At 38.1% G+C, this 9611-nt stretch overlaps 3 protein-coding genes across 3 annotated transcripts; 1 reads left to right on the plus strand and 2 right to left on the minus strand.

Moving 5' to 3' along the window:
• Positions 1-210: 210 nt before the first annotated feature.
• LOC103867776 (uncharacterized protein At3g43530-like) lies at positions 211-5639 on the plus strand. Its single transcript, XM_009145864.2, has 4 exons — positions 211-2824; positions 2944-3678; positions 3755-3925; positions 4013-5639. Exons 1-4 carry the CDS (start codon positions 2195-2197, stop codon positions 4430-4432), a joined length of 1956 nt encoding a protein of 651 aa, XP_009144112.2. The 5' UTR covers positions 211-2194; the 3' UTR covers positions 4433-5639.
• LOC117127784 lies at positions 4658-5137 on the minus strand. The gene is made up of 2 exons (XM_033278449.1): positions 4979-5137; positions 4658-4903 (listed from the first exon to the last, which is right to left on the minus strand). Exons 1-2 carry the CDS (start codon positions 5135-5137, stop codon positions 4658-4660), a joined length of 405 nt encoding a protein of 134 aa, XP_033134340.1.
• A 241-nt stretch (positions 5640-5880) lies between the features above and the next one.
• LOC103840342 lies at positions 5881-9478 on the minus strand. Its single transcript, XM_009116839.3, has 2 exons — positions 7511-9478; positions 5881-7194 (listed from the first exon to the last, which is right to left on the minus strand). The coding sequence occupies exons 1-2, from the start codon at positions 7781-7783 to the stop codon at positions 5944-5946; spliced, it is 1524 nt and encodes a 507-aa protein (XP_009115087.2). The 5' UTR covers positions 7784-9478; the 3' UTR covers positions 5881-5943.
• Positions 9479-9611: the final 133 nt, after the last annotated feature.

Here is a 9611-nt window from a genome sequence, read left to right on the forward strand (position 1 = left end):
CAATAGTTTATTCAATTTCTTTATTTATTCAAATCTCACTTCTAAATCCTAATCATTACTATTACTATATTTACCATTTTAATTTTTAATTATAAAAAAAATTGAAACTAATGTTTTATATTATCACCTTTATCATATAATATATAATTTAAATTAAGAGAAGTTACACGACATATATGTGTACATTCTAACTTTTTCTTTCCTTTATAATAAAGTAATCATATCATATATAAACTTTTCCACTAAAATCTCATATCATATACTAAACTTTCAACCGTATGATACATATTTTCATATTTAAAAATGACTTTTCTGAATATTCATGTTACCTTCACAAAAATGTAGAAATTCATTGGTTCTGTAAAATATAACCCGACTTCACGATATCAGTATTGATTATTCACCATTTTGAAAATTATTGGTTTAGATATTACACTTTAATATACTTTTCACTTAAAAACAAATCAATATTATTAAAAGGGAAAGAGACTTAAACAATTTAATATAAAAAACTTGTGGGAGTCATGTATAGCTATTTATTATTTTTTGGTAATACCATTAATCATTCTAACCATACAATATTTTAAATATTTTTAACAGATCCTAATATTATTCCTTATGATACTTTTACTCAGAAAAAATTTCATCAACCATGTTTTTGTACAATAACATTAAAAATCTATATCAAAAGGTTGTTGGACCTGATATGGACGTAATGGGTCCATATCTGTTCAGGTATTTAGGATCCTAAAAATTTTTGAAATATCTTAAAAATCTGAAAAACATCCGAAACACGAAAAGTACTTGAAACTCCAAACAAATACCCAAAAAATTCAAATACCTAAAAATTCAAAATCTGACACGATGAACGGAAAAATACCCAAACTTTGATCCAGATACCCTTTTTTTTTTAATTTGAAAATTTACCTGAAATCAAAAACTACAATCGTAACCAAAAACTTAAAAACAATATCCATAATACCAGAAACATATTCGAAATATCCAAATATACCTAATAAACACAACATATTTATGATCGGGTTTAGGATAGGACTCGGACTCAAACAAAGATTTGCGGGTCCAAAAAAAACCTATAGGTTATCTTCTATGGACCTGAACTTAAACTATATTTTTGGGTCGGTTCAGTTTGTTTTTTAATCCGGATATAATTCTCATGCCTAAAATAAACTTACGTAAAAGTGTACATATAAAATCTCAGATAAAGTAATTCATAGATTATATAACTGTTAAAAATTATATTTTTTGATATAATAAAATTTTGTATTATAATATAATCCAAAAAACCCGCGCTTTCCAAGCGCGGATGAAAATCTAGTATTAGTGTAAAAGGACATGGTTATCATTTTTTTGTTCTGAAAAAACAATTTCTCCAATTTAATTTACTACACTAGTGCATCTTGGCATATTCATTGACCGGATTACTTCCAGAGTTATTGAGTATTGAGTTAACCACGAACAAAACTAGTGTATATTTCAATAATTTAATTAATTTTAATATTTTTGGGTTGCTTTTCTTTTTGTGTTTTGTCAACTTTTATCATTAATCTTTAAAAATAAAAAATATTTTACCAATATTTTGTTTTGGAAAAGATGTCTTACCGATATTTGCTAGTTATATGACCAAGATATAACTTTCATTATCTACTCAGATTTCTTTGCTAGCGTTATCCACTTAAGTAGTTAATTGTCTTGGCACATAATGGAAGGTGTACTGCTTATATGGCGGGACATCACCTCCAATGCCCACCCTCCTTATCGGTCAATCTTTGAAGGACATGAAACAAAAAGGAAAAAATATAAAATGGCAAATTGCTGGAATTTACAGTTAACCCTAAGGAAGGTAAACTATTTACGGGTTTTACCAAGTTTAACCGGAGAGAAAACCGAATCGAATTGAAATACGAACCAAAGATCATAAATTAGACTTAACCGTTCCCAATCCAACTTAAACCCTCCGATCCAATCTCGATTTTAACCATCTCGAACCCGAATCCAAATAACCACTCAATTTCGATTTAAACCAAGTCTCCCCTTTATTTCCATTTCCCCTCTCTCTCGGGATCCCCTCTCTCTCAACGGTTTCCCCCAAATTCGAAAACGTAACCCTAGAACATCCCACTCCCCTTCGATTCCTTCGATTTCCCTTCGATTATTCACCGAAAACGTGTGAATCATGGTTGAAACTAGGCTGGGTAAGAGAAAGGATAGGCCTCCTCCAACGGCTCCTCCTCCGCAAAAGAGCGGGACCTCGAAGAACTCGAAGAAGAACAAACCGAAGAAGAGTTCCAAGAAGAGAAAAACGACGGATGAGGAATCACCGGCGGTTGATTTTGTTGGAACCGTGGGAGTTGCGGAGGAGAATGAAGTAGAAGAACCGGCTAAGGATGTAGAAGATCGGGAGAAAGAGAAAGAAGAATCGGAGAAGGAGAAAGAAAGGGAAGAAGAAAATGGAGACGAAGATGAAGAGGAAGAAGAAAATAGCGATGAATCTCAAGAAGAGAAAGACGAAAATGGAGACAAAGATGAAGAGGAAGAAGGAAATAGCGATGAATCTCAAGAAGAGAAAGACGAAAATGGAGACAAAGATGAAGAGGAAGAAGGAAATAGCGATGAAGAAGTAGAGAACAAAGATGAAGAAAAAATCCAAGAGGAGGAAGACACCGGAGAAGAAGAGAACGGGACTCCCGAAGAGAACAGAGGTCAAAATGAAAATGAAAATCAAGAACAAGGAGAACCCCCATTGGAAGCGGAATTAGGAAATGTTGATGGTGATGGTGAAGGGGTTCTCGGGCAAGGAGAAGAGGTAATAAGTGTGGAACTTGAATAGGGTTTAACTAGATATACTAGGAAAGGCTCGGATAACTTAGGAGAACTATGTTTTAGTACTTGCATAACTGATGTAGAACACAATGTTACTTGCAGGAATTAGAGGCAACCGAGGCAATCAAACCGTTGAGGATGTACTTCTATGAGTCGGAGTACAAGAAACAAATAAAGCTAGCGACCAAATGTTTCGTCAAAGACGTTATGGTTACATTTGACAATCTGGAACCGCCGATGAGTGATACTGAGAGGAAGTGGTTTGAGAAGCATCCACAATTCTGTCACGTGTTCCACCTGGAGAAAGACTCAAACCACATGGTCCAAGGAATGTGGATGTTGCTATTGCGGACAGTGGATAGCTCGAAGAGGAAGGAAGTGTGGTTCATTGTGAATGGTGTTCCCATCCGCTATGGCCTGAGAGAACACGCTTTGATCTCAGGTCTTAGCTGCCGCAACTATCCACTTGGGTATAAGGAGTTTGGTGATAGAAAGTTCGTGAAGCGCCATTTCAAGAAGGGAGAATCAATAAGGCTTGAGGATGTCAAAGCGAAGCTGTTGGCTATGGGAGAACACAGAGACCGGCTGAAGATGATGGTTTTGTTCTTTTTAGGAAGTGTTATCTGTGCGCAAACGAAAGTAGGAAAAGGCGCCAGAGATGTTTTGGAATTCTTCCAAAGAGCTGTGGACGATCTCGAGTTCTGCGAAAACTTTCCATGGGGGAGGTACTCGTTTGATTACATGGTTAAGGAGATATCGCACACCATAGATCATTTTGGAGGCCGGGTTAGAGAGAAGACTTTATGGCCACTTCCAGGTTTCTGTCTGCCACTGGAGGTAAGCAATTGAAGATAATCACCTTATCATTTGTTAATTTTATTGTGTTAAGTGTTTGTACATGATTGGTATGTAGTTGCTTGCTTTTGAGGCAATTCCCAAGTTGGGATTGAAGTTCAGAAAAGAGGTTGAAGACGTCGATGTAGACTGTCCTAGGATGTGCAGATCAGTCTTTAAATCAGCAGGGATGAAAGGGTTTTCACTTTCAAAATTGAATCGGGAACTGGACAAACTGGACAAAATAACGGTATGTTTCTTCCCCTACAAACTTTGAAAATGTTGTAGCATTATACTAACATAAGATTATTTTTTGGTTTTAATTTTTTGGTATCAGTCACGGGATATCCACAGCATCCTTCCTACCAAGACAGAAGAAGAAGTAGCTCTTTTGGAAGAGATGACTGAAGAGGAGGACGACGTTGATGTCGATGATATTTCTGTTGACAGTTGGATAAAGCGTCTTGCGGAAGGACATTCAGTCTTTTTTGAAGAGATGTATGATGTAGACGTTGCTGCGCGTGATCCAAATGCACAAGAGGCTGTCGACGAAGATCAGGATGACGAAGAAGGTGGAGAGGAAGGAGGCGCAAGCCAGAAGAAGATGATGGAGGAGTTGATCAAACAAGTGAAAATGTTTGGCACTCAGCTAAAGAGAGTTAAGAAGACAATGGACAAGTTTGAGGAAAGGATGGTGGTTCCGTTTGAGGCGTTTATGAAGAAAGCTATGGATGAAGGGCAAGGAAGCAGGGAGTGAAGAACTCGGTTATGTATTTTGTAAACTCGGTTATGTATTTTGTGGGAAGTTGGACCCATTATTTTGTTGTTGTGTGGATGTTGGAAACCTATTGACTTATTAGGTATGTTGGATGGAACTTGTTCTTGTTATCATGGATGTTGCAATCTTGTTATTGTAGAACTTAATGAAAACTAGGAAAACTAGAAATACTAGGAAAACTAATTCTTCAACACCACACTTAAACTAAGCATACAATTCTTCAAACTTCCTAACAATGTCATCTTCTTCATTTTCGTCATTCCCGCCCCCGCCCTTCCCTGTCTTCTTCTTCTCCAAGTGACTTTTCATTTCAGAAATGGTCTTCTGTAATTGCTCAATCACTTTATCCTTCTCCTGGATTTCATCACGGGCTTGAAGCAATGCTCTCCTTTGCCATTCTGTACCAACCTCTTCATCGAACCAAGAGAAGTAATTGCATTCATTTCCAAGCTGCAATAAGGTCAAAATTCAAACCCAATTCAAATTCAGATTCCATTATATCCAGATTCCATCATATATTCATACCTTAAAACGCGGACAGCCATAAAAGTGTCGACCAGGATTTTTCTCAGTCCAAGCTTGCCTTATTTTCGCCGGCAAGCCACAGTGACACAACCTCAGACAAGAAAATCGGCGGCGGCTCCTTTGCGATAAAGACGAACCCGAACCCGAACCCACTTCCATCTTCACTTTTTCCATCTCACTTGCTCGGCGAGGGGGGAAGAGAATTCGATTCTCAAAATAGAGAAGAGAGACGAGAGAGGGAGAGAGACACGGGAGAGAGGGGGGGAAGAGGAAATGGGGGGAGAAATAGAGAGAAAGAGAGAGGGAGAGATGAAAAAGGGATAAAAAGTCAAACTGAAAGTACTTGAAAGGCTTTGGGAGGGGAGTAAATTTGTGTGGTTGAGATAATTGCCCAAAAAAAATTTGTTCATAGTTATACCCAAGATACTAGTATTCCCAACTTTGGTCATAGTTATATTTTTGTCGGTTTCTAATTTATTTAGTGTTACTAATCTATTAAAATTGGTTATCTAGTTTTACCTTCAATATTACTAGTTTAAATTGTTATATATATAGTTCCGTGCAATTATATTTAGCGAATAGATATAACTCGAAAGTTTCGTTTGTAAGATGTCTTTGGCCAACAAAGTGTTATTGGAATTACAAGGTCTCGTAAGGGATACATGAGAGTTTTTTTCCTAAATTTCAGAAATTGATAACCGAGTTTTATTATAAATATATGTTAGAGTTGCGAAAACAAATATAAAACAATGATATTCAGGTTTTGATAGAGAAAAAACTATGAGATTCGAGTTTTGATATAGATAATACTAATGTCATTACAAAACAAAGTAGATTTCAAGTTTACGCAGTTTTCCAAGTCATACAACACGATACAACACGAAATGAAACAAAGTTCAAGAGCCACAAAATCAAGTACCCAAATGCATTACTCGAAATATGCATTACTCCAAATTCATCCAAATTTAAACTCTTTTCCTTCCTTGCCGCTTGATGCGATATGGAGGTATGATCTTCACCTCCTTGATCTGATCTGGTACATTCCAAGAAGCCATGTCGGGCACAACATTAAGTGTTCTGGAATACGCCAAATGCCACATTTCCGTCCAGTAGTATTTTGAGCACAACTCATGGATATCAAGGCGCCTGCCATCAACATTCCTAGCGAAATAGATATAAGCTGCCAGTCCATGCAGACAAGGGAACTTTTCATAGTCCCACACCTTGCAAGTACAAGTTTTTCCAACCAAGGTCGCCCAAAACACCTTTCCTGCAGTGTCAGTGATCTCGTACTTAAGCTCGTAACTATCAAGTTCCCGCACAGGTAACTTATGTGCAACAGCCCATAGATCGTGCAAGTAGTTCTCAACCCGAGGCACCAGTCTTGTATTCATTGATCTAGAAACAACATCCTTCCGTTGAGTGAACCAATCAGAGAATTTCCTAATGATACAATCCAGCATTGGTATTAAGGCCCACCTTGTTGCCTCTTTAAACACGTTCTTCATTGATCCCAGAGTGTTGCTTGTATCCAAGTTGTACCTATCACGTGGGAAAAAAACCCTTGCCCATTTGTCCTTTTCAATACCACATTCCTCCACATACTTGTACGCAGCTGGACATCTTATCTTAAATGAGTCGTAAGCAGAATTGAAGTCATCAACCGTGTAATATCTGCCCAACTCCATAAGTTTTTGCCCGACTATATTCTTGTTGACGTTACAAGCATGTAATTTCACCTTTTCCTTCAAATGCCATAAACAATGACCATGGTGAGCCTGTGGAAATACGTTTCCTATGGCGAAAATCAAGCTCTGATGAAGAGTACTAATGAAAACCAGTTCAGAAGAGTCTGGTATAACACTTTTAAGCATCTCGAAAAACCAAGTCCAACTAGCAAGATTCTCACCATCTACTACTGCAAACGCAAGTGGATAACTCTGACCATTAGGATCCTGAGCTTTCGCGAAAACTAAAACACCACCGTTCTTCAGACGTATCCCCTCCACAGCTATCACCTTCCTCATAACTGCAAACCCTTCAATGCAAGCTCCCAAAGCTATGAAAAGGTACTCAAATTTACTTCTATCATCCAATTTCAAACAGGTTTTTGTCCCCGGATTCACTTGCTCTAACATGTACAAATAGCTATACAACATCTTGTAGCTCTCTTTCGGACTACCAGGTATATCTCTGACGTGATTGCTCATTGTGTCCTGCCAAAAGGAACCAAACAAAAGAAACTCACTACAATTTCCCCTACTATTATCCTGCTACAGTTTTACCAGTTATTCGAATTTTTCCTGTTTTCCTAATTCTACCAGTTGTACCCAGTTATTCAGTTTTACTACAATTTATCAAGAACAATTGAATAATCTAGGGTTTATCCCTATCCCTCAACTCCAATTCACCTACCGAAATTCATTATACCGAAATTTACCCCGAAACTAAACAAAACTTGTCACAATTACAAATCTATTAAAACCCCCAAAACCTACTTCCGAAATAATGCTCGAACAGAGCATAACTTACCGGCAGCGTTCGAGAAGCTGAGAGAGAGAGGAGTGGAGGAGGAGTGGAGGAGGAGTGGAGGAGGGGGAGAGTGGAGGAGGAGCTGCAGGAGGAGCTGTAGGTTGGGTGGTCTGGGGGGAGGGGAGCTCGGGGAGAATCGGGATTCACTTTTTTCTTTTTTTTTAGACCAAACCAACAAACATAAGAACCACTTTTAATTTTTTTTACAGACCAATCCAATTCAGATCCGACCAAACCCGAGTTATGTTGGATGCCGATTTTGGTTTGGGACATTCTTGGTTCCAATTAAAATATGTCCTTTTGGTCTTTTCACATATTCATTAATGCTTGATGGGTATAGTATATTTTATGGTGCATAGGAGATTGATTGAGGAGGAGATTGGGCATTGGAGGTGATGTCCCTTATATGGCTGGCTTAGTTGGAGAATGTCGCTGTCAAAAAAAAAAAAAAAAGTTGGAGAATGTCATTGAGGATTGTAATTGCATCGTTTCCACCAATTGGGTCCATGAGCAATCCCCATTTGTTGGGAATTTAGATGATCAACAGCTCACACTCGCATTTTCATCTTGTACACTCTTGGTCAAAGCGGCTGGCGAGTATTCGACCCAAAGGAAATTATTTGTTTGTTTCCAGAAACATCATTTACTTTTGCCTCAAACAGTCCTTATGCTCCTTCGTCAATCATACAAGTTTCTCCTTCTCCTCCACAGGTTGAGGTCTTCGACGATCTCAGACATTGCTATCCCTATTTGAATTAACAATGACAGAGTGAGTGCTGAAACTTTGGAAGAGCATAATCATAATCCATTCTTCGAGTTCAAATTAAAGATATCCTCCGACACCCGAAATTTCTTCCTGAACAGATACCACTCCTTTAGATAAAAATCGGCTTGGACCACAACAATATATTCCTCAAACTTACCGACTTGGCAGAGGCATGTGGTATAAGATTCCTTCTACTCATCTTAAGCCATATGTGACATACTCTGCTTAATTTGATATAAACATTGTTCTCGACTCCACTCACTCCACATCAGCTTCTTCTGATACGTCTCTCTATCCCATTGCTATTTTTGAACTAACAATGGCTTCTCCAACGTCACATAGCTTTCCTTGCTGCCATTACTCTCGGAGATGAACCTATTCACTTTAGTGATGTAGTGAAGCTCAAAGTTTGGCATGGAGACTTGAGCAATGGAAACATAAGTGGACGTTCTTGAGGAGCATAAGACACGGTCCTTATAACACTTACCTCCTGGAAATGTACAAATGGGTTTATCGTATCAAGTATAATGTTGATGGTTCTGTTGGGCATCATAAGGCAAGATTGGTAGTCATGGGAAATTTTCAAGAAGAAAGAGGATACTATTTTGCACTGGTCATAAAGATGAATACGATTCAGATACTTCTTGAAGTTGCAGCCACTAAAAGGTTAGAAACTTCATCAAATGGATGTCCACGGCGGTTTTCTACACACGATGAATCCTAAGGTAGAAATCTATATGAAACATGCACCAGGTTTTCAGCCCTCGAATTCCTTTCACGTATGTAGGCTGCACAAATCCATATATGGGCTATGTCAAGCACCTCGTTGTTGGTTCTCAAAGCTCTCTATTGCGTTATTCATTCGGGGTTTTGGCAGTACTGTCCTTCGTATCCTTATATATGGTTGATGATTTGGTGATCACAAGTTCAAAGATTATCTCAGCACATGTTTCTCATTATAGATTTTGGTATTTTGAAATACTTTTTGGGCATAGAAATAGTTTGTGGACCAGATGGCATACCTCTCTCGCATATGAAAAATTGACTTAATATCATTTCAAAATGTGGCTTTAGTGGTTTTATTGATCATGCTTATTTATCTAGCCCTGGCTCGTCCCGAATTGAGTTACTGTCGTCAATATCCTCGCTCAGTTAATGCAAGCACCTCGACAAGCACATTGGGACGCTGTAATATGTGTAGTGCTTTACTTGAAAGACTGTCCCGGTCAAAGGCTTCATATTCTCTTCTACCTCTGATCTTTGTTTGACTGCTATTGTGGCTCAGATTGGGCTTCATCTCCGCGCACTCGATGCTCTCCCAGCAGCTATATTGTT

The sequence above is a fragment of the Brassica rapa genome, chromosome A09 (genome assembly GCF_000309985.2).
Source record: "Brassica rapa cultivar Chiifu-401-42 chromosome A09, CAAS_Brap_v3.01, whole genome shotgun sequence".
Classification (NCBI taxonomy): Eukaryota; Viridiplantae; Streptophyta; class Magnoliopsida; order Brassicales; family Brassicaceae; genus Brassica; species Brassica rapa.

Coding starts and splice junctions, on each gene's coding strand:
- LOC103867776 (XM_009145864.2), top strand. CDS start 2,195: ATGGTTGAAACTAGGCTGGGTAAGAGAAAGGATAGGCCTCCTCCAACG. Junction 2,825..2,943: donor TTCTCGGGCAAGGAGAAGAG/GTAATAAGTGTG, acceptor TGTTACTTGCAG/GAATTAGAGGCAACCGAGGC. Junction 3,679..3,754: donor GTTTCTGTCTGCCACTGGAG/GTAAGCAATTGA, acceptor ATTGGTATGTAG/TTGCTTGCTTTTGAGGCAAT.
- LOC117127784 (XM_033278449.1), bottom strand. CDS start 5,137: ATGGAAGTGGGTTCGGGTTCGGGTTCGTCTTTATCGCAAAGGAGCCGC. Junction 4,904..4,978: donor ATGGCTGTCCGCGTTTTAAG/GTATGAATATAT, acceptor ACCTTATTGCAG/CTTGGAAATGAATGCAATTA.
- LOC103840342 (XM_009116839.3), bottom strand. CDS start 7,783: ATGTCCCAAACCAAAATCGGCATCCAACATAACTCGGGTTTGGTCGGA. Junction 7,195..7,510: donor CAGCTTCTCGAACGCTGCCG/GTAAGTTATGCT, acceptor TCCTTTTGGCAG/GACACAATGAGCAATCACGT.